At 40.0% G+C, this 24,682-nt stretch overlaps 3 protein-coding genes across 3 annotated transcripts in view; all 3 read left to right on the top strand.

Annotated features, from left to right (window-relative positions):
• Positions 1-5,553, top strand: part of LOC122670337 (5'-nucleotidase domain-containing protein 4) — a 36,884-nt gene extending 31,331 nt beyond the window's left edge. The window contains exons 18-19 of the mRNA XM_043867175.1: positions 4,780-4,782; positions 5,541-5,553. The gene's annotated coding sequence lies outside the window, so the exon portion shown is untranslated. The remainder of the gene's footprint in view (positions 1-4,779; positions 4,783-5,540) is intronic.
• A 1,195-nt stretch (positions 5,554-6,748) lies between these two features.
• On the top strand, positions 6,749-18,952 carry LOC122670339 (protein TRIGALACTOSYLDIACYLGLYCEROL 4, chloroplastic). The gene is made up of 5 exons (XM_043867177.1): positions 6,749-7,096; positions 7,810-8,056; positions 8,490-8,844; positions 10,721-11,058; positions 18,724-18,952. Exons 1-5 carry the CDS (start codon positions 6,825-6,827, stop codon positions 18,919-18,921), a joined length of 1,410 nt encoding a protein of 469 aa, XP_043723112.1. The 5' UTR covers positions 6,749-6,824; the 3' UTR covers positions 18,922-18,952.
• A 1,726-nt stretch (positions 18,953-20,678) lies between these two features.
• Positions 20,679-23,701, top strand: LOC122672569 (two-pore potassium channel 5-like). The gene is made up of 3 exons (XM_043870028.1): positions 20,679-20,683; positions 20,738-21,736; positions 23,550-23,701. Exons 1-3 carry the CDS (start codon positions 20,679-20,681, stop codon positions 23,695-23,697), a joined length of 1,152 nt encoding a protein of 383 aa, XP_043725963.1. The 3' UTR covers positions 23,698-23,701.
• The last annotated feature ends 981 nt before the right edge of the window (positions 23,702-24,682 follow it).

Here is a 24,682-nt window from a genome sequence, read left to right as displayed (position 1 = left end):
GCTTCCCATATATATACCCCACCCATCAATGTAAAAATTGTAAAGTAGTTAGTAAGTTGTAGTTAGAACCAAAAGTATATATGTTCATCCGGTGCACACGGTTCTTATTCGCCTTTTCAATTTTGAATCGAATCGCACCAGATAGAGAAACTATAAAATCAAAACCGGATCATTTCTTTGCTATTCGATTCAATCGGAAGGTATGGTGCGATTCCGATTTCATTTTGACACCCTTAGGGCGTGTTTGGTTCGGAGAACCAATTGGTGGTTGCATTGATGTTGGTGTTGATCCAATTGGTGCTGCACCAATGGATCCATTGTCCTGACAGATTAACTGTTTGGTTACCCTGAGTCTGTCAGTTGGATTCTACTTGGATTTATATGAAAAACTGTTTGGTTTCCCTGATTCTGTCACTTGGATTCAGATTGAATCTGTATGAAAAAACTATTTGGTTCAGATAGATCTATCAACACATTGGCTACTCTATGGCTATAAAATGAAACAATTATGAAGAAATTTGCATGCAACTAATATTTAAACTTGAATTAAAATGACAGTTAATAGAGTTCATATCCAATAATTGTCATTGTCATCCATTACATGAATAAAATATAAGTAAAAAGAATCCTATAATATAAGAAATGGTCCCAATATTTTGTAGCAAAGGAGTTGGGCCTTGGTGGATTCGAACCACCATACCCTTGGAACATGGTCATGTTCCAAGTGCTCTACCAATTTGAGCTAAAGACCCATCAAGTAGATATTGGAATTTACATAAATATGAAACCATCAAGAAGCTTCCTCTAATTTGTAGTGATCGAAGTGATCCAAAGAATAAAAAGCAAGAAGCCTAACCACTTCTCTTTGTCTCTCTACCCTTCCTTCCTAGTCCCTAGATTTGGCCAACAACATGGTGTCTTATCCAATTTAGGCCTCCTATCCTATCTTATCTGCTACACTCTCTCTCTCTCTCCACCTGGTACTATTCCATTTTCCAACTCACCTTACCAGCTAGAAAGCCAAGCTCACCACTCTACTATTTTCCTTTCATCATCAACCTTCCTATTCTTTACCAACGTGCTTTCAAGAAAACCATTTTAAGCCTAACCAAGAGCTGAATGCAAAGAAAGTATGGAGCTATCTATCCTGTCTCTCCAAATTTCTCTCACATTCTTTCTTATTAGGAAGAAAAAAAAAAGAGAACTCACTGTAAGGTGACAGAACAAGTGGAAACTTCTAAACATTCATTAACTATAATAAATAAATAAATAAAAATAAAAAAATAAAAAAAAACATTTTAAAACATTGGCTGCCATTGAATGTTAGGCTCTTTTGAATGATGCCTTCTTGTTGGCTTGATTAACCTGTGATTGAATCAATGAACACATAAATAGAACCATACTGGGTCAAGTCCTGTCCACTTATCAATGCCATTGGGCCTTGGGTTGGGGAATTTCTGCTCTCCAGCCCTGCATCTCTATGCTATGTTTTTTTTTTTGGGGGGTAAAATCTCTATGCTATGTTAATCTTTAGAATTTTATCTTAACCAGTAATTGTCATCTATAAAGACTAAAGCATTAATGCTAACAATGAGGGGGGAGGGGGGCAAGGATTAGCTTTGCAACAACAGAATTCAAAGCTAAGAATTTGAGAGACCATAAATGCTCAAAGAATTTGGTTTCCATTTGAGATCATTGAACGCAATCTATATTATGAAGCAATTACAAAGGTATAGTTTAACTTCAGACTTACCAGTAAAAAAATAGTTCTAACTTCAGAAGAGCTTATTTTCATTACTCTGAACACCACACGTTAGAGGAGCTTTAGCTCTTAGTTTTTTGAAAAGCCATATAGCAGCTTCAATCCCCACACCAACAATGGAAACTGCAGTCGTAGTACCTGCAATAACACAATCATTAGGACTTTGAAAGCTAGGGCTTTCAGCATTTTTAAAATACAGAACATTCCTAGTGAGATCCCACCTGCAATTATCCTGATCCTGGAGTTTTGCCCTGAAACACCATGATATGCATTGACAGCAAAAGTTTGTGTCAACTAACTAGAACAAAATCCAGTAAAGATTGATCATCCATCAAAATCTTTGTAGGTTAGTAACATTTAATACCTGTATAGTAAGTGATGCTATTTCCTCCATCATAGAGGCACAAGAAACTCTACAACTGAGTATCAAACCCACAAGTCCCTCCACCACTGGAATTATCTTGACATCGAAGGCAATGGATCGTCACAGGTATGTCAAAGATGACACGAACTCCATTCGCAGGGATCTGATGCCACCTGGGAAAAATCCTAATTTCAGAAGCATACGGAGACTGGAACCCCAAATCCGAAAAAACATAAAGTGAAATTAAGAGGAAAATCGATGAGAAATCGTGGCCAAACGGTTCCAATCACAGAAATATAACAAAGAACAGAACGAGAAGATGATGTGGAATAGCAAAGCGAAAGAAGTGAAAATTGAGGAGAGGAATCCTAGTAATTTCTCTGCACCAAAAACCCTAGTAATCTTTCTCCTCTTGCAGAGAGAGACAGAGAGAGATGTGGGTGAATCTGGATCTACCTCAGTTGCAGGTTCCAGTTGACAGTTCGCTTCGCCTTCTTCTCCAGTTGCTCCCGTCGCCTTCTTCTTCCTGCGGCAGAGATGAGCTTCTTCTCCCTTCGACCACTTCTCCCTTCAGCAACGACGAAACGGTTTCGTCCTTCAGCCTTCTTGTCCTTCGGCAACGACGAACAAGTCGAGGATTTCGTTTTTGTCTCGATGGGTAGGAATCAAGATTGGTTCACAAAATCAGAGAGTATTTATCCTATGGCTTCCTTTTCTTGAATCAAATATAGGTGGATCCAAATATAATTCACGTGTACATGAAAAAATGTGGATCAAGTAGATTCATGAATCCGGATCGGTTCACCATCATTTTGAACCAAAAGATTTTTTTAATTCAGAAACATGAATCTATTGGTGTAGCACCAATTGGTTCACCGAACCAAACACGCCCTTAGGTGGCTACTCCAATTCTGTAAAACCTAGACGACTACTGTCCAACTAGTCTAGAAAAAAGGCTAGAGATCGCTATTTGGTATTACAAACTCAAAACTAGAACGATCGGGTCAAGTAGGTCCCACATTACAATTTATCTCTAGCTTAAGAAACCCAAGCGTTAGGTTGACTTAGGGCAACAACAGGATTGAGTTGGGCTAGGCTTTTTAAAACTCTGGCCAACCCTGAGTCCCCTTAGCTAGGCCTAGGCCCAGCCCTAACTCGGGGCTTGGAAAATGCAACCCTAGCCCTAAGTCAGGGCGGGGTCGAGCTGACCCTAATTGGCCTTGATCATGGAGAGGGGGAAGGGAGATGCATGGGCTACAAAAAAAATTAACCCTAGGATAGTAGGTGAACCATCTTCTTTCTTTTGTTTTGTTTTATTATTTTTAATAAGTTTCTATTGTTTTCTATTCCAACAATTAAAATGTACTTCCCCTTGGACTCTACGCTATAGCTTTGTTTTCATTATTTTGGAGGGGATAATAGTAGATTTGATTTCTACTCCTACAATCAAGGTGCACTCTCATCAGATTTCATGGTTTTTAAAATAGTTAAATGAGGTTGGGGCACTTTTGAATTTTTTTTTATTTTTTTTAATTCTTGGGTGGCATTAGTACTAACCAATTTTGGGGATTAAGTTAATCTTTTTAAAATAGAAAATAATTGATGTAAAACTTTCTTTTTTTATGAGAAAACAAATTTTATTTTATTTTTTTGGTGAAGAAAATGTAAGTTCATTCATTAAACATAATACCTATATTAACAGTCAGGTCATCAGAGGAGAAACTATTAAGTCTAGCATGCCTAGATAGTCTATCAACTGGAGTAATATAAGATCTAGGTTGTTTTATAATCTTTACAGACCATAGGGAGGAAATAAGATGGGAGATATCAAATAACCAGGTGTAAAGATGGTACGGCCTGGGATGATCCATTGGTTTCTCGATCCAATCTGCCACCTCCTGGGAATCAGTTCACACAATCACTTCCTCGTAGTCTAGTGGAAGTGTCCTTTGGAGCCCTGCATTGAGTCCCCGCAACTCGGCCTCTTGGGCTGACCCTACATAACCATAATGTATAGAAGAAGCATAGAAGTTGCTGTTATGAATAACCAAAAAACCCTATCCCCCAGCATTGGTTATGGGGCCGAAACTACCATCAAATAAAATAACAGTTTGAGTTCCTAGCCGCAAATAGTCTGCTTTGGAGAGAAGTTGGATGTTGGGGGAATGTGGGATAGATTGAGTCTGGAGGGAATCATTTGTCTCAAAGGAAAAGAGATTCAGGTCATTAACCCAACGGATAATATTATTGATGATATTGTGAGGGTTCAAGGATTTGGTGCCAAAGATAATCTGATTCCTGTGGGTCTAAATAAAATATAAAGTAATACAGATACTGCTTAAGGTGGTGCATGGATTAATGGTCATTGAGATGCAACTGCGGAATAAATTATGAAGTGCATCGATGGGGGTAGATCCAATAATTCCTTCTGTGCATAGGCCCAAGGGACCAACAACCCATGTCACAAGAAAAGAAAAGATGCCAGGTTGTTTCTGGAGCAGCCAAGCAAAAGGGGCATCGATTAGTAGACTGATCCGCTCAGAAAAGCTTGGACCGTGTAGGTATACCATCATGCAGCAACTTCCAGGTAAAGAGGATAAATTTGGGTGGAATCTGGAGCTTCCACAACTACCTCCAAAAGGTATTGGGCAAGGCAGTAGGGGCAAGGTGAGAGTAGTGAGCTAAAGCAGCAACAACTCTCTTTGTTGTTAATTTCCCCGACTTGGACAGATGAGAGTGTAGGAAATCAGTGAAAGGGTTGGTGGAAAGTTGGATGGATAGGATCTATGAGCAAACTGGGGGGAGGGAACAGGGTGGCAAGCAGAGGTATGTTCCATTCCCTACCAATAAGGAGTTCATGCACAATCTTGAAAAGGGGGTTAAGTTGGATAACTTGATTAAGTGAAGTGAAATCAGTAGTTGGAATCCAAGGTTCTTCCCAAAGAAGGACGGTTGAACCAGTACCAATTTTCCAACGGATCATTTTCCTTAAGTGGGGGAGTATGGCAAGGATACTGTTCCAAGTCCATGACCCCCGTTTGAAAGTGGTTAAAGGGTCAAGCAGCGATTGATTAGCAAAGTATTTATTTTTTAGGACCTGAGCCCACAGTGAATTGGGCTCATTAAGAAGACGTCAACCAAGTTTTATGATCAATGCCCGATTATGGTTCCAATGGGTACGGAGGCCCAATCCCCCCGACTCCTTGGGTTTACAAATTAAGTCCCAAGCAATGAGAGATAAATGCTTTTTAGCAGGTGTCCCCATATACCAAAAGTTGGAGCAGATAGCATCCAATTTAGTACAAAGTGATTTAGGGAAAAGAAAACAAGACATATGGTACGTGGGGATGGAATGGAGCACGGCCTTAATGAGTGTCAGTCTCCTCGCTTGTGAGAGGAACTTTGCCTTCCAAGATGATAGTTTGGCATGGATTCGCGACATAATAGGGGAAAGGGTTGAGATTTTAGAGCGAGCTGGGAATAAAGTAGTGCCCAAGTATTTGGAATTTAACCTCATCTCCTTTATATCAAGGGCATCACAAATTTCTCTTTTTACCCCTGCCAGTGTGTTTTTACTGAACATGATACTACTCTTAGAGAGCTTAAGTTGTTGTCCAGAAAGGGTTTCAAAAATGTTTAAGACAACCTTAATAGTGTGAATATCAGACAAGGTTGCCCTACAGAAAAGGAAGGTATCATCCGCAAACAACAGGTGAGTGATTTCTGGACCATGCCTAGAGAGTTTAATTCCCTTAAACAAGTTCAACTACCTGTAGGTGTCCAGTAACCTGGAAAGACATTCCATGGTGAGGAGGAAGAGATAAGGGCTTAGGGGACAGCCCTGGCGTAGACCACGAGTGGGTTCAAAAAAGTCAAAGGCACTTCCCCGTATTTTGATGGAAAAGGTGCAGTGTAAGAAGGCAGAGACAAGCCTGAGCCAGGTGGGGCTGAACGCTTGAACCCCAAAAATCTAAATAATGCCAGGAGAAATCCCCATTCAACCCTATCATAGGCCTTGGACATATCAAGCTTCAACTTTATCTTGTAATTTGAGTTCTTATTTAGTGGATCTAAGAAATTGTCCTTAAAATATATTATATCATTTATTATCTTCATATATATAATATATTATGTAACGTTTAAGGTTTATAATATATATGGAAAAAAGAATTCTCTCTGGGATTGTGGCCCACACCAGCACTCCCATGAGTCTCTTAACTCCCCATATGAAAAGACACATGCGCCCTTTATTTTAAGGAGGAGAGAGATAGACACATGGGAGTGTGGTTTACGGAAAGAAAACTACTACCCAATATATATTTTACGATATAACTTAAAATATGATTGGATTGGATCGGGCCAGGCTCAACCCTAACCCGACCCTGACTCAAGCCCTAAAATTTCCAGTCCTGTCCTGCCTTAGGCCAAGGTATCTCATTCCAGGCCAAGACGGGTTCCCTAGGTTGACTCGTGTTCGGCCGGAATTCAATCACATATTAGTTCACTGACACTGCCACACACAAGAAGAAGAAGAAGAGATGAACTGATAGGATTTTCCCTTTCGCCGAAAATGGTGAATCTCAAATCCAGAGCTGTCTGTTTTCAGGGTTGAAACTTGAAACTTGAAATCGACGACACAAGCGGAACAGCTGAACAAGGGTGCGTTTTAACTTTAATTTGAGTTTGCTTTTGACGATCATGAAGAATCTGAGATGGGCAATGGATGCTGGATTTTGGGATCTGGACATGTCCACTCCGAGGGTTATTGACGGGGTCGCGCGCCCTGTTCGTGGAGACCCTCTGCCTTTAGGTCTGTCGAGAGGGACCAGGCTTTCGAGGCCCAAGCAGATTGACTTTATGCAGCGTTTCATGTATATGCCTTTCGTTCCTTCTTACGTTGGTGATCCTTCCAGTGGCAGCCACGGTTTATCTCTGCAACGCGTACTCACCTTCCCTTTCCGTGAAAACTTGTATGTCTTCCTTTTCGAAAGACCCCTCACTCCCCACTTTTTTTTTTTTCTTCCGTATTACAAATTCCGGTTGTTGCATTTTCTTTCATGTATTCGTTCCCAACTTCTTAATCAATGTAAGGTAGGAATTGACTCTGGTGGAGCTCTTCTAGTGGGGACTCGCTTATCTCATTCGTAGTTATTATTATTGGACCGAGACGAAGCACCAATTATTCTCTCCTCCCCATCCCCCTCTTATCTTCTCATATGTAAACCAAATACTCGAGGTTTTAGCTATTCAAGTTGCTTCCTAAAGCTTCATCAACTCAGCACGTCTTTGGGACGGGACTGGTAAACCATAAAGACTATCTCGAAACAAAATCATGCTTTACTTGGAATTGCTATAGAATGGTAGAAACCGCACCATTTGGCTGGTCCGCCTTGTGGAATTGTCCAAATCCATTGCATTTTTTACTTTTTTCTGGTGTTTCCTTATGTGGGATCCTTACATCAAACTGGTGGCTCCTTACATTCTCATATTTGGCATGCTTACCAGTATAACTTTGTGTAGCTTATGTTTTTCCTACCTGGTGGAAGTTTGTAGACAAAAGAAACAATCTGGCAATTTGGTTTCAGTGCTCAATTATAATCATGTTCTTATAGTGAGTAGTTCTGATCTTTTTTATGCCACTTGAGTTTATTTTAATTGATATTTGGGGTTTGAAGTTATGCAGGTTTGCTACTGTGTTGGGCCAGCTGAATTTGCAGAAATTAATATCTTCTGTAAAAGAGTGCCGATCAAACAACACCCTGGACTCATCATGGTTGAGAAACATTGGGAGAATCCTTTGCAGTAAATCCATTTATGCTAGTGGTTTGTTCTTAGAATTCCTGATCACACCTGACAGTACATTACTTGTGAGCTCAGATGTATATGGTGAACAGAAGAGACCTCGAAACAAGGCAGTTTTTTATCACAAGGCAAGTGTCTAAACCTATTCAATATCGATACTTGTTAGATCCATTTTGATTCCCCCCTCCCCTGAAAACAAGAAATAGCAATGTAATTGACCTTAAGATTTTTTTCCTGGTCAATGCATATGGGGTTGTCTTGTTTAATTTAATACTCTACTTATCTGTTCTAGTATGCATATTCTCTCCTCTCGGCCTGTGCACTTTGCTACTCGTTGCTATCACTTATCAGTCATCCTCTAGTAGGATCATTTCTAAGTTGTCAAGGTGCTGCCATTTGTGGTATGGAGTTCTCATTTCTTTGGCGGGTGACATAGAAAGTGTCTTCTTGTAGATCTCTTTATCATGATTTGGATTTACCTGATAAATGAATTTTCCCTTTTAACAGAATGGTATTATGATAAGCTGCATGACTCTGTTTTGATTATTTACTTGTTTGCAGTTTCCATGGCATGATTTAACTGTTGAAGCGGTATGGCCTGAACTGTTTGTGGACAAGGCTGGTACTTATTGGGATGTGCCATTGTTGATGACAATTGATCTGGCTTCTCTTGCTTCCGACTCTGGCTTCAGCAATCACTTCAGCATACATTATAATGGAGGGGAGCCCAAGCAGTTTGATGGCAATCAGATAGGTCAGATACCTCCTACTTTACTCCCTGGGATTTGTGTCAAACAAGCCTTCTCTATTAAAAAAGATGTGGACATCTGGAGAAATGAAGCTGGCAAATTGAAAATGGTGCAACCATATGACATTTTCCTGTCAGATCCTCACATTTCCGCATCAGGAATCATTGGTAAGATGCTGCTTCTCCATCCCTCGTAATTCGGTTTCCCAACGTGATGTAGTCTTATGAATCTCCAGTTTCATAGTTGATGAATTGGATAGGATAATCAAGTCATGATAACGATGATGGAAAAAAATGGTCATCTTGCTTGTGCTGACTAAACCTGGCTTTTATGCAAGAGCTGCTGATCCAATGTTTTGCAGATCTCAATGGCAGGGATCTCAAGTGTAAACCCTCCCAAAGGAGAAAGTGATTTCCCCATTTCTGTGTGGTCCCCAATTTCATGCGTAGACCTTCTGCTTACTTCTTAAAGCATGCTTCCCAAGATAAATTTAGTTAACTTGTTAAGGAAATACAATTGATCAGTTGGTTAGGATCATTTAGCAAGGTGATTTCCAGTATGGTTATCTTCTTTGCTTGGATTGGAACTAGAAAATGTTAGCAAGACTACCTGCATATGCTTCAAACCTATTTGGATTTAGAAAGCCCTGAGTCCTCGATCATGTAATTTGTTGGATATGTTTTTTTTTTTTTGTCCTCCATAGTCCTGAATGATGCAAAAATAATGGCAAAAAAACATGGAGAAGTCAGACCGATGTATCAAGTATCATATCGGCCTGATACGTATCACATATGATAGTTACCGAGACAAGACACCCCTGATACCAAACAGGAAAAAAAAATGTCTTGGGTCGTATCGACCCGAGGCAGTCTCTATGACCCGAGACACACAGAGATGTCTCGACAACGCCGCTGTCGTAGCAGCAGAGCCACCGCCACAGCCACAGCCAGCAGCAGTAAGGCCGTCGGCAGTTGGCAGATGACATCAGTGCTGCAAAAAAGAAAAGGAAAAAATGAAAAGAGGAGGAAAAGGAGAAGGAAGAAGACTTACCTGGCCACCGGTGCTCAGCTGCCAATGTAAGTCGTATTCCTCGCTGCTGCAAGTCCCAATATTTTAGTGTGTTTTATTTTGGCCCTTTCGAAAAACATTGTACCAATGTCCTATAAGGTCGTAAGACGAATGCGAAACACCTCTCTCCCTTCTCTCCCCACCCCCCACCCCCCACCCCCCACCCTCACTCTTTGCAGAGGTAATTAAGATTTCTCATGCTAACTTATATACGGGACAGGTAGGAATTGCAAAATGGTGAAAAGGAGTGAAAAAAATTCCAACCACAAGGACGTTTAACGATGCAACCTGAGTGGAGCTTCTAAGTATGACTCTAATGGCCCAAACACCCCTATTATTTTAGTCTACTGACACGTAATCCCAAAGATGACTCAATTGTCATTAAAAGGCTAAACCAAGTATATATATATACACACTTATTAATAAAAAATAATGTTCAAAGCATATATAACCCGATCGACTCCATATATTTTTCATCTTGTTGGCCCAAATTGGATCTCAAAAAAAATTCATCAAATGATGAGATCAAGGTCTCAAAATCAACAAGTAATCAGGCATCATGGAGCATACTTGTACACAAAATTCGGGCTCCGAATGACCTCCACATGGTGGATATTAGGTCCGACCACCTAACTTCCTATACTCAGGCCTAATTACTGCTTATTTAAGGTGTATTATGCTTCAAAACATTATTTTGCATGTATCCTAAGCATATCTATGCACTTTTAAGTGTTTCCATGTGTATCATTAGCATATCTTGCGTCTCTTAAAACCATCCTCCCGATAAGCTGACCGATATCGATATTTGTTACCTTGAATCAGACAATAATTGCAAGGTTCCAGTGCACATAGACTACATGCTTATTTTCCAGGAATTCCAAACTTGTTGGTGCCTCTTAGCATCCTAACCTTTTTATCCTGACTCCTGATCCCACATTTATTCTCACTAAACGTCTCCATTTCTTGCACAAACAGGTACTGTAGTTACTGCATCTTTTGGAGACAATTCCGTGAGATCACAAGGAAAAGATGCAGTGCTGGGCCCTGGGGGCTTCAGTCTATACTCCTCTGGAAAAAAGTCTGCCCTTTTGGCAGATTTATTTGCATCTGTTTCCTATACAGCTCAGCATGGCCACTTCCAAAGACTCTTCTTGGATCTTACCAGGTTACATGCGCGCCTGGATTTCCCGTCAGGTTCAAAATTTGTAGCTGGGGCGGCATGTCTGGCACAAGATCTTTACCATTCTCAAACACCTGATTTGAAGGCAGTTCAAGCAATTTGCCCAGATGTCACCCTCTCTCTTCAACAACAGGTACATATTTTTTCCCAGAAAATGGGTCATCAGTAGGCTAAGTGACAACCTTTTCCTAGCATGCATTGAGATTGGAGCATCATGACACCAATTTCAAATCAATTTGCTTACATGTGTCCTGTTCTGGCCATTTTTTAGTAATGGCAAATGTTATTGCATCGATAATTGTGCTGATAGATATTAATTACTGAAACTGCCATTGTCTGGACACCTTATGAAATTGAGAATGTGCAATTTTCTTACTTATCACTGTAGGATGTATTACTCTTAAACATATTTATGTTGGACCTTCTCCTTTATGTTTTTTTTTATATTTTATAAGTGATAAATTTATTAATAGATAGAAGGAGAAATAGTACAATTTAAAAAAGGCAGGAGCAAAATATTTCTCAGGAAACGATAAAATGATTAACCATAGAATCATTCTGAATGTCTACCACCAATATAAAAAGATTCTCTAAATGCTTCTGACTTTTCCTAGCCATAGTAAAATTTGCTGATGGCTGACCAATTAGAGTCACATTGGTCATAAAACCTAATCAAAGCCACTTCTTTATTAGGAGATGTATTAGGTGATCCCAATGCTTGACTAACCACTTCCGAATGCCTTGGAATTTTTCACAATGACAGATATGCCTTCATAATTTTCTCTCCTGTTTAGTAGGGAAATCAAGAGAAATACCTCCAGTAACCTGCTGGACCACTGCAGGGTGAATCAACTTTGATAAAAATGACGTTGAGAATTTCCTGAATCGCTCATGTTCTTTCAGGAATAATCCTGTTGTTCTTCTTCTAAGTCTCAAATTGACCATAGCCAGACAAGTCACGAAAGCCTTCAGGATTGTTTCCCCCCCTTTTCCACTGGGAATCCATAACCCTGTGTGTATCAGTTGAAGTTCAGGGATCTCCCCATCTCAAATTAAAGAGATTCAGAAAATGGTACGTGTAAATCGAGACTTAATAGGTCTCAGTATTAGCGCTAGCTTGATCTGACGCTAATACCGAGATAGGTGAGGGGTATTTTTGGTTCTTTATTTTTTATGTTTTATTTCCAGTTATATCCCTGTTTTAGTTGATATAAATTTAGTTGAATAGGAGCTTCAATGCAAGGTTGTAACTCCCAAGGTTACACAAAAGCTATCGTCTCTCTCTCTTTCTTCTTCTCTTATTATTTACATTATGCAAGAAATGCCTGTAAAGGTGATTTACTGATTCACCATTTGATGGGCACATTTTTGCATGCACATGAAAATCCCAACCTTTCCTGTCTCTGAAACATCTCACCAGTTTTATTTTGTTGTGGGCCATCTCCCACTCAAAATGTATTTATCTTTGGAGGAGTAGAAGATTTCCAAATAATTTTATACTTGAAAACATCTTAATGAGGTTATATTTGCTCCAAGTTTGATGAAGATTAAGATGAGAACTTGCCATTTGAATTGATGAGCCAAATCCTAAATTTCCAATATTAAGTACTTAAAGCTTAAAAGCAAATCCCATGAGGAATTATATATATATATATATATATGGCCAAAGATTTCGTACACTGCCGTGTACGCATTCACGGTCATGTCCCCTCTCACAAAGAGTTGGAAAAGTCATAAACCCCACCCATTAATTAATGTCTTGAAACTCCCACTCTCTCACATGCACTGCTTACACAGCCGTGTATGAAAACTTTTTAATGTAGTCCTAGATAGGTAGGAGGCCTACTAGGAGCCAGATAACAGAATAAATAGCAAAAAAGGGCTGCTGGTTCACATGGACAGCCTAGGTTTTAGGTTAATTCTAGGGTTTAGGATGGGAATTTGGGAATGGGTCTTATATGGTTTTAATATGCAGGTTTAGGGGACTATTATGATATAAAAAAAAAAAACAGGATTTGGTTCAGTTTAAAATTCCTGCAGAATTAGGGTTAGGGTTTCGGGTTTTTAGAAATTAGGAAAACTATTAAAACTAGGGTTTAGATGGATGGATAGGGCTGGGCTTAGGATCGAGTTTAGGGGACTGTGAGGGGAGGCTGTGGTCAAAGTTTGGATGATTTCTGATGGGTAAACAGATCTGGACAAAACTGAGATCCTCCTAGGGTTTATGAAAATAAAACAGAAAAAGAAAAGGAGATCGAATGGGGAAGGGAAGGAAAGAATAAAATAGAAAATTAAAATTCAAACTCACACTGGAATCCACCGGCAGTAGCTTGAATGTTTGAAGGATGAAACCACCTTCGAAGAGAGATCCTCCCAACCGTCACGGCGTAAAGAGTCGCAGAAATCCACCCACCCTTCCACCTTAAAGTCCACAAGGATGCACACTCACACAGGGGAGCAAGGAACAGCAGCAATGGTAGCCACGAAATCTGTTTTTTAAATTCAAATAATCTGTGGGGGAGCCCTCCACGATCTACTTTATTTATAATAAAGGCCTAAGCCAAATCCTAGTACAACTTAATGTCTCTTCTTTCTAAAATCGTGGAAGGGAGAGTTCTAATCTAACTTAATTAAATTAAAACAGTAAATGTCCTAACTACCGCTACTAACTTAAAATAAAAGAATCTAACTTAAAAACAACTAATTTAAAGTAGATTCCATATTAGCCAATAGGATATAAGAGCCTATTAACCAATAGGAACACTTCACTTAAATTAGACCCATTGAACCAATTGGATGCAACCAATTCTAAACCGGTTCAATCTAAAAACAAGAAAATAAACTAAGTATGGAAAATAATAAATTCTAACATATGGCTCCCTATTCAAACCCTAAGTTCAGGGCCTCTTCTTCTTCTTCTTCCTTCTTGGAGCTACATCAACTCTCCCTGTCTTGAAATCATTCATCTCCGATGAATGGCTGGAGATCACCGAATGGTCTTCCAAATCAGGAACAAGTTTCTTCAGATTATCTTCAACGGATGGTTCAAGCTTGTATGCGGACAGCAGCTCTTTGACGGATGAAGAAGGCTGGAATGCTGGCTGGGCAGCAGCCTCTTGAAGTACCATATGAACACCTCGTGAATCATCATCATCAAAATAATCAACATCATCATCAGGAGGGAGTGCATGAATATGAATGCCGCCTTGGTCTTCATCTTCACCTTGAACTTCTTCTTTTTCAGCCACGTTGAGAGGCTTCTTCTTGTGTGGGCAGTCCCTAGCAATGTGTCCATTGTCTTGACAGTAATAACAAGTAAAGGGGTCATTTCGGCCCATAGGAGCCTTGCCCTTATCATCCACACGTGGGGGAACAACAGGGCGAGAGATGTTGCCTATGGACGAACCTTGTTTTGAGGTGCTATTGTTGATGTAGGCCGGCTTGGAGGTAGACCCCGGCTGTTTACTTGAAGCTAATAACTCCTCTACTTTCAAGGCCTTCTCAAAACAATCTCGAACGTCTGCAACGTCAACTACCCCAATTGTCCTGTTGATCTCACTTGACAGACCCAACCTGAACCTGGAAAGCATTTGGATGCCCTCCTCCCTAATGCCAGTGCGAGAAGAAAGAGCATCGAATTGCCTCATGTACTCAGTTACAGTCATGGTTCCTTGGCGGAGGGAGTTGAATTTATCCTGCAACTGAGACCTGAAGTGCCTTGGTAAGTATTGCTTGCTCAGGTCATATTTCATGTCTTCCCAAGTGCGGGGTGCAGTCTCATTAAAGTCCATCTCTCTTTCAGCAGTTCTCCACCACTCATGTGCAGGTCCGACAAGTTTAGCACGGACTAACTTCATTTTCCCTTCTTTAGATAAATCATACCAGTCGAAATAATCTTCTATTGCAACAAGCCAATCATAAAATACCTAGGGGTCAGAGTTACCATCGAATTCTTTCAGCTCAAGCTTCACCTTTTGGTTGCCTGTATGGCGCCGATTAGTACCCTAGTCTCCAGTGAAGTAGGACCTCATATACTCCTCAAAAGTAGGCTGCCGAACTCTGTCTCTGTCCCGGTCTTCTCTATCTCTATCTTGTAGCCTCGGTGGTGATCTTTGTGTTCCCGAGAAGGTTCACGGGCATGTCTAGGTCTGTCCAGACGATCTCTATAATAATCTCTATCATCCCTATCATCTCGGTCAGTCCTGAATCTGTCCTTGGGACCTCTGTGTCCATCTCTATAACCCCTGTAGTCATCTCTGGGGTTCCCATCTCTGTCAGGCAGTCTCTGTACCACTGAATGGAGTTGGTACCTGTCTTCTTCTATGGGTACATTGCTGTCCCCATTAAGTGTAGGTTGTCTATGCTCAATTACTTGCAGCCTCTCTGCCATAACTCTCTGTTCAGCTCTGAAGTCCTCAAACAAGGTCTTCTGATCAGCTGTAAATCTCTGAAACAGCTCGAACATTGCTGCCATAGGGTCGGGTGGTTGTGGCAGCACCGGATTGCCATGTTCATCCATGGCTCTGATACCAAATAATGTAGTCCTAGATGGGTAGGAGACCTACTAGGAGCCAGATAACAGAATAAATAGCAAAAAAGGGCTGCTGGTTCACATGGACAGCCTAGGTTTTAGGTTAATTCTAGGGTTTAGGATGGGAATTTGGGAATGGGTCTTATATGGTTTTAATATGCAAGTTTAGGGGACTATTATGATATAAAAAAAAAACAGGATTTGGTTCAGTTTAAAATTCCTGCAGAATTAGGGTTAGGGTTTCGGGTTTTAGAAATTAGGAAAACTACTAAAACTAGAGTTTAGATGGATGGATAGGGCTGGGCTTAGGATCGAGTTTAGGGGACTGTGAGGGGATGCTGTGGTCAAAGTTTGGATGATTTCTGATGGGTAAACAGATCTGGACAGAACTGAGATCCTCCTAGGGTTTATGAAAATAAAACAGAAAAAGAAAAGGAGATCGAATGGGGAAGGGAAGGAAAGCATAAAACAGAAAATTAAAATTCAAACTCACACTGGAATCCACCGGCAGTAGCTTGAATGTTTGAAGGATGAAACCACCTTCGAAGAGAGATCCTCCAAGCCGTCACGGCATAAAGAGTCACAGGAATCCACCCACCCTTCCACCTTGAAGTCCACAAGGATGCACACTCACATAGGGGAGCAAGGAACAGCAGCAATGGCAGCCACGAAATCTGTTTTTTAAATTCAAATAATCTGTGGGGGAGCCCTCCACGATCTACTTTATTTATAATAAAGGCCTAAGCCAAATCCTAGTACAACTTAATGTCTCTTCCTTCTAAAATCGTGGAAGGGAGAGTTCTAATCTAACTTAATTAAATTAAAACAGTAAATGTCCTAACTACCGCTACTAACTTAAAATAAAAGAATCTAACTTAAAAACAACTAATTTAAAGTAGATTCCATATTAGCCAATAGGATATAAGAACCTATTAACCAATAGGAACACTTCATTTAAATTAGACCCATTGAACCAATTGGATGCAACCAATTCTAAACCGGTTCAATCTAAAAACAAGAAAATAAACTAAGTATGGAAAATAATAAATCCTAATCTATGGCTCCCTATTCAAACCCTAAGTTCAGGGCCTCTTCTTCTTCTTCTTCCTTCTTGGAGCTGCATCACTTTCCCCTATATATATATATATTGATAGGTTATGAGAACCTATATATTGATATTGAAACACATTCAGCTCTTGTTCTGGTCTTGTGATTGGGAGAAAATTATGGAGTTTCTGATGCACTGTTGTGCTACCACATGTTCCTTATTTCCATGTCATTCAACTTAGGAAAAAGTCTTTAAATGCTTCCCATGACAGAAGTAATAAAAACTCTTTGCTGAACCAGATTGTCAACTATTTGGAGCTACACCAAATTTTGAACTGATAACTGAATGCCCTCAGCTCCTCGGTTCCTTTAGGGATGGGACTTTCTAAATGACACCTCTATAGGTGTATTTAGAACTTGACACCTTTTTTTAATTGCCCTTGTCTTACTCTCAAAAGTTCTTTAAGTCGGGTAAAAATAGGGGTTTTCAAAAATTATTTTAAAGTTACATATCATTATGTCATTATCAAAAGCTGTTATTGTCTTCCACATTTGAAGATTGGAGTTATCATATGGTATTCTAAGATTATTATTGTTATCTGCCCTAATCATCAGCTGAAGATTATTATCATTTGTTTGTTCGTGTCCTCTGCTCATGTCCTCAGCAACAATATTTTCTTATTAAGATGGTTATACTCGTGGTATTTAGTAACAAGATTCCTCCTTGTGGTTCCTAGCAATTTTATGCTACTACTTGTGGTTCCCAACAACCTTCTGTTGCTACTTGTGGTTCCCAGCAATCTTATGTTGCTACTTATGGTTCACAGTAACCTATAATGCACTTTTATCAGTGGTCTGTAGTAATCTATACTACACTTTATCAGTGGTCCACAGTAACCTATACCACACTTTTACCATTGGTTCGTAGCCACCTATGTTGTACTTTTATCTGTCTTCTTTGTGAAGATTACTACTTGCCTTCCTTAAGAAAGGCATATGATTTTGATATATTGAATCACGGTGGGTGTTCTTTGACCGCTTTTTGTTCATTGCTATCTAGATTTATTCGACACGAAGAGTTTTCTATAGTATTGCTACTGATGATTGGCGTTCTTAAGTTGGTATTGCTATAGAATGAAGTTCTCTCTGTGCTCACTGGTGTCTACGAGTGCTATATATGTTCAAGACTAGTTCTGTTGTTAATATCTATTTCAAGCTAGAGCCTTTGATATATATACATACATGTACACACACACATACTCTAGCTTGAGGGGGAGTGTTAAACTGTGTATCGTGGGGCGTGTTCCATGGAACAGTGTACGTGTACCGTGGGATTATTTCTGAGTTCTAAACTTATAGTTAGTTACGTCTATTTAGTTATTGCCCACTGTGATTAGACATAGGAGGTTATTTACTTTCTTTATAATTAGTCATTGTACTTGGTCTTTGCCTCATAGTAGATTTTCTACTAAGAGTCAGTTCCTGTTTTATAAAGCTGATAGCCAGTCCATGATAGAGGTATCCAATCTATCGTTTTCTGGCTCTTCGCCCTCTCATGGCTTCTTCTTGTCTCTTCTTCTTCTTCTTCGCAGGTTCTGGTTGTTGAGATCAAGCTTTGCCACAGTTACAAATTATTTGACACCTTAAAGGGTGTTAATAAGAAAATCCCTTTAGGAATTTCCTAAGCCACGTGGCCAACAAACCTGAGTTTTCCTCATGAAGTTTCCAACAAACTAAACTAACCTTTTGTGGTTCTAGACTGAATCATCTACATTCATCTTGAACAATCCTAATGGCCGAATATGATTTCATGCATTTATTCTTGATTTATTTAAATGGATCTCTAATGAATCGTCGTGATGGCTCTATGAAGAGGGGAGAGGGTGGAATGAGATCTTTGGATATAAAGCGAACCATTTTGGGTGCAGACTTCTTATTCGTGGGCTGGTACTTTTGATGCACTTACACTGCCTCTATTATTGGTGGTCCAAATAGAATGCCATTTAATTGGTTGGCCAGAATTTACCCAGCTGAAGTGTCGTTTTATGGCATCTTGTATATCATGGGTGAAGCCAAATGTGTGTGGGTGAAAAATTCAATATCTACCATTTATAGGTCTATGATAATATTGTTTTGTAATTTGTTTATTAGTTGTTTCACTGTTGACTTTGCTTATTTTCTGAGAACCATTTTGGGTATTTTGCCCCCTTTGCAATGCAGATTGGTGGGCCTTTTAGCGTTCGAGTTGATTCAAGGCTTGGATTGGATTTGAACAACAGAGGTTGGCATGCCCATGTACATGAGTCAGTTTTTGCCATTGAATATGCCTTACAAGTTCTTGGTTCAGCAAAGGCCGTGCTATGGTATTCCACCAAACATCGAGAAGCCATGGTTGAGCTCCGTTTCTTCGAGACATAAGCAAAAAATCTGGTATGTTATTTCCTTTGTATCAACTATCAACCGCATCCCTCCTGCCAAAGATGCAGCATTGCATCCCAATTCTAGGAATTTCGAAGACTCACATTCTTAAACAATGACTAATAGAAGCTTTCCAACCATACAGCTTTTCCCAATATTTTCCTCATATTTATGCTTCTTTTTGTGTGTTTGTTTGGGGGTGGGGGGTGTTTAGATTTGGTCCACAGTTTTGAGGAACAATAGAGATGTACCTGTGGGAAACGTTAGATGGAAAAGGGTCTTGGGACGTTTTCTTATAGAAGGGAATTCTTAGTGAACATATATGAGGATTTATTTGATTGAATTTGGGTTTGAAAGTTGACACAAATCAATCCAGCCCCTCCCTCGATATCCAATGGTTTCGACGCGGCAAATATGTAGCATTGCTATAATAAAACTTGATCACATTTGGGCTGTCCAAAAGTTCCAATTAACTGATAAGCCTATAGGATTACGCATGCAGCAGACCAGTGATAGCCATAGTGCATAAGTTCTATTAGATATATTTACTGGGGTTGCCCATGAAATTTTTCCTTAGTTTAATGATCGTTTTATAGAAAAGAAATCGTTGTCTGGGCCTCTTGAGCTTGCATGCACATGTTGGCCAATAGAAACATGCGTATAAGCATCACCCTAAAGACAGGCTTGATGCAGGGGCTACGCATTCTTTTGCCCAATACCAAAATATTTCAATAATTTTAATGAAATTTCACTGAACTTGCTCCTTTGTCAAGTTTCGTTGACTCACTCAACTCTTGAGTCTTGTGCTGCTTCAATAATTAATTCCATTTCATCCCTCATTATGGTCCTATCCTTTCCGGGTCCGACCAATGGGTCTCTTTCATTACTTATCCCTACTAACCCATCACTGTAAATCGAATCTTAAATATTGTGGATACACAATTTCCGAGCATAACTTCGACTCAGACATGGGATCCCTCTTATCTTTATATTTTTGGTAAGAGAATCCCTCTATCCAAGAAAGAGAGAAAGCGGCCTTCAGAATCAGAACATAATAATAATTGAAATAATTGAAGAAGGAGCCTGTCCTGGAGTGTGGTTCTGGCATCGGGATCTTCTTCAATGAGGAGATCACCCAATAAATATTCATTGAGGCATTCAATGGTTGGGCTGTCACTGGATGCTCATTAGGCACTCATTGGATGCGTTTTTCATTCAAAAGGATCCGGATCCATGGTTCTATGCATCCATACATTGTGTCTGAGAATGATTGCCCTGCCTCCTTAAAAATAAAGATCTTATCCTTATTGATGTTTTTGTATGCGGTCTTATTGGCACTTATGTTGGATTATTATCCTCTCCAATTTCTAAAATGTGGCAATGCGGCAATGCGAATTGGAGATGTCGATACCTGGCAGCTATTGCATCCATCGGTTCGATCTCTTTGATATGAACCATTGAATGCAGCTGCTGCCAGACATCGACATCTCTTCTCCAAAATTGCATTTCGCCCGAAGATCCATTCTCATTGATGCTATGCTTCTACGTACGGGTTTCCACTAGCCCCAACATTGGTGTAGGAACCACGCTACCAAACAGAAAACACTTCTCTATAATTGCAGGATATCTAAAGCACATACTGCCAAACACACAAGAGTCAGTAAACTGTCTCACTCCCACCATTAATTTCAATTTCGCAGTGGGACACTGGGACCTCTTTCACTTTCTTTACTTCGCTAATGCAAACCCGGTTAAAAATGGCGTGGTGGCGTGGTTCTTCCCAGTCTTCCTCCATAGTTTGTGGATGAAAACGAAGATGTCTCCTCCTCTTCCTCCTCCCTCCTCCTCCTCCTCCTTCAAGATTCCCCAGTCCCTCAAGATTAAGAGAAACTGAAGAGACCGAAATCGTCCCATCATCATCATCGTCCTTATCCTCCTCCACTTTCAGAGACTTCAGACCACTCGATGGTCGTAAGAAGGCCGGTGGTGGTATCCATCGCTGCAAGACTGCCCCGGCTATAGCAGTTGTGCGAGACCTTAGGCAACACCAAACCCAGATCCAGAAACCTCAGTTGGACGCCAATTCCATCATCGTCAGGCAATCCATCTTATTCCTCATCATCTATCTCTCTGTGGGCGTGCTAATCTATTCCTTTAATCGAGACTATTTCTCGGGACTTGAAACCCATCCCGTCGTCGACGCTCTCTACTTCTGCATTGTCACCATGTGCACAATCGGGTACGGCGACATCGCCCCTTTGACGCCCGCCACCAAATTGTTCGCATGCGCCTTCGTACTCGTGGGTTTTGGGTTCATAGACATCTTGCTAAGTGGGGTGGTAAATTACGTGCTGGACTTGCAGGACAACATGATCTTGACCACCATTCGTGCCGGTGCCGGTGCCCGTGCCGGAGGATTTTCGGCGAAGAAGTACATTTTCGACTTGGAGAAGGGGAGAATGAGGATAAGGATAAAGGTGGGGCTTGCACTTGGGGTCGTAATTTTGTGCATTGGCACAGGGACTATGATCTTGTATTTCGTGGAGGATTTGGGGTGGATCGATTCTGTTTATTTGTCGGTTATGTCAGTTACGACCGTTGGTTACGGTGATAGGGCCTTCAAGACTTTGCCTGGGAGGCTATTCGCCTCTGTTTGGCTTCTCTTCTCCACACTTGCCGTGGCACAAGCGTTCCTTTACTTGGCGGAGGCAAGGATTGATAAGAGACATCGTAGAATTACCAATTGGGTTTTGCATCGTGATATCACTGTTGAGGATTTGCTTGCCGCCGATGTCAATCACCATGGTTTCATCAGGTTGGTTTCTGCAGCTTTTTATCCTTATTCCTTCCACCTTTTATCACTTTTTTATAATCTTTCTCTCTCCCTCCCTCAGTATTTTCTATCTTTTGGTGATTTTCAAATTTGATTGGGAGCTTTTGTTTAGTTCAAGCTTATCATGGAAATTTGATCATGGAACTAGCTACGATTCAAGTTACTGTGTCTCTAGAGTGCTTGAAATTGAATGGTCACTGGTTAATTTTGATGGGTTTTCCACACCCATTATGAGCCTGAAGAAGAAGAAATAGTTCATGAAGCTGTTAGAGCCCAAGTCACCTTATAATGGGTATTCACTAAGATTTCTAGATTTTTACCTAAAAATCCACAACAGAGAGAACACTGAGCATCTGAGTCTGGTCTGAGGTCCATCAGGTAGGATCTAATGGAGAGATATTTTAAGATTAATTGTGTGAATTGGATGATAGAATCTTACCCATCAATATTATGATCTATATTTTCCTGAATTCATTCATCATAATCAATTTTGTTGCCCATCCATAAGTGTTGATTGGCTGTTTGGTTAGAATAATCTCATTGATAGATCAACTTTGACCAAGGTTATCTCAATCTCTCCTAGGTGGTCTACCAAAAAAGAAAAATCTCTCCTTGGTGGTAACTACTGATTAGGAGATTGGCATTGGCTTACTATGTTTGGAATGTTTTTGTTGCCCTTATATTTTTAGGTATATTGCAGACTGCTATGCTCATAGTTATCCTATTAAGGAAAAAATTTTCATACACCCATCTAAGATCATAAATGTTCTACAAAGTCGATAATAAACCTTCTCTCCCATTGTTCTTTGATTTCCTCTGCACATCATTAATACCCCTCTCCCTGCGTCCTTTTAGGCGTCACTATACCTAATGAAGTATAATGCTTCATTATTTGCGACTTGGTGGTATAAAGGGTAATCCATGGGATAGAGGAACCCACATACATCTCATGGACAAATTCTAGTCTAAAGTAAGCAAGGAAAGTTGATCAACCTCTGTGTTAGAAAAACAACGCCCCAGAATGGCGATTTGCAGAAGAAAAACAAAGAGAAAGAGAAGATAATCACACAAGACAAGATTTTACGTGGTTTACTCCCAAGTAGGAAGGCTACATCCACGGTCGAGTGATAGAACGATTTCACTACTTCTCTGAAGCAAAAAATACAAATCCTCAATTACTCTCCCTCTCAAAGAGATAAGAACACTTTATAAGGAAATCTTAACCCAGAAAGTACAGAATTGTCCCTAGAAACCCAAGAGACCCACCTGGGCTGGTTCAAACCTAAACCCAACATATATCTTAATACATATCAAATCGAAGATCTCGATGAGCTCTACAGGGATCAGCCCTACGACGCTGATGTATGCACTTTTAGGCCATTCTGGCACGTTTCAAAGGCGGAACGGTCCATTGAAGAATCACCACAACACTTTATGGACTGAGATCAGGCTTCACCAATAACACTCTGATTCAAAGTTTTAGTAAAATTACCAAAACACCATCAAATGGAGATGAATATAAAATACAAAATGACATCTTTTGTACCAATATTATACCAATGAGATGCTTGCATGATCCTCTATCACGTACTGACATGTGACAAATAGTGAAGCATTATACTTAACTATGCATAGTGATGGGGAAGAAAACTCTAATATATTATCCATTTGACCATGTGTTATGATGTATTAAGTTTTTGTTCTTTATTTACTCAACGGAATTTCCAACATTTTCAACAGTCTTACTTCTTTTTTTTTTTAATTTATAATTTTTTTCCCTTGTGACATTTTTCAGTAAATCAGAGTATGTTATCTACAAGCTCAAAGAGATGGGAAAGATAGGAGAGAAAGATATATTGCAGATCTGCAATCAGTTCAAAAAGCTTGACCCCAACGATTCAGGGAAGATAACACTGCCTGATCTCTTGGAGAGTTATAGATGACAGGGAATTACTCGTGAGAAAACATTTGTAGAGCAGGATTTCATCATGAAATATTGTGGAAAACCGGGTCCCCAAAGTTGGGGTGGGGGAGGGAAAAGGGAATAATTATCACCTCCAATTCCTCTAGTAGGGGGAGTGGATCCCACTTTAGGCAGTGTTTTCGGGCAGAGGGTAGGGTGGTCATTTCCACCCCATGTGAGGAATTGGAGGGGGCAGCAAATTGGAAGGAATAACGATTCGGGAAAAAGGACTCTCTTAGCATAAAGTTGGCCGGTGGTGCACAATAGTGATTGGATTACTTTTTAATGCATGAATGGTCATACAAGACATGAGATATGCATGTAATTGTATATTTATGAGAGAGTATTTGATTAAATTAGGTTCTATAGTTTGAAACATGCCTAATTTAGATCACGGCCTCTTTCTAACAATAAAATAATCACATCAACTATCCACGTGACAAAAGAATAATATGCATGCGAGAATGAATTCCTACCACAAGCTTGTACCAACCATTTCTCCAATCCCAAAACAAAACAAAACGGAAGTCAATGACTTCGGACCATTGAATGTCTAAGCTACACCAAGCTCATGAGTTTATTATCCTAAGTCGGAACAAGTAGATAGGATCCTTTGTTTTTTTGGGTCCCCTATGTCCCTCCCGTGTGGCCTCCAAACAACCTGTTTTAGGAATCGGAGAGCATTAGAATCGATTGATGACAGTTGTGAAGACAATGGTTGGGTTTTCCAAACTTTATCTATCAATCCAGCTCATAAACCGTTGGAAGGGAGAATGGATTCCCTGTGCTACTTTTTAACCTTTTTTCTTTATTTTTGGTCATAAATGTCTCTCTATTTACTTTCTAAATGGCAAAAGATGAGACAAGTTTCGGCATTTGATCTTACGTTAGGTGATCCAAATTAGTCACGGGAGTATAAAATAACGTACACCTTTCAGAGTAAGCTAGACAGAAAATGAACATCC

The sequence above is a fragment of the Telopea speciosissima genome, chromosome 8, assembly GCF_018873765.1.
Source record: "Telopea speciosissima isolate NSW1024214 ecotype Mountain lineage chromosome 8, Tspe_v1, whole genome shotgun sequence".
NCBI lineage: Eukaryota > Viridiplantae > Streptophyta > Magnoliopsida > Proteales > Proteaceae > Telopea > Telopea speciosissima.
The sequence above is the reverse complement of the archived record's forward strand: the minus strand, read 5'-3'. Positions and strand labels throughout refer to the sequence as shown.

Bases quoted from the DNA above. Each gene is read 5' to 3' on its own strand.
- LOC122670339 (XM_043867177.1), top strand. From the start codon at position 6,825: ATGAAGAATCTGAGATGGGCAATGGATGCTGGATTTTGGGATCTGGAC. The intron at 7,097-7,809 runs GTATGTCTTCCT...GAAGTTATGCAG, and splicing joins TTCCCTTTCCGTGAAAACTT to GTTTGCTACTGTGTTGGGCC. The intron at 11,059-18,723 runs GTACATATTTTT...TTTGCAATGCAG, and splicing joins CCCTCTCTCTTCAACAACAG to ATTGGTGGGCCTTTTAGCGT.
- LOC122672569 (XM_043870028.1), top strand. The intron at 21,737-23,549 runs GTTGGTTTCTGC...GACATTTTTCAG, and splicing joins AATCACCATGGTTTCATCAG to TAAATCAGAGTATGTTATCT.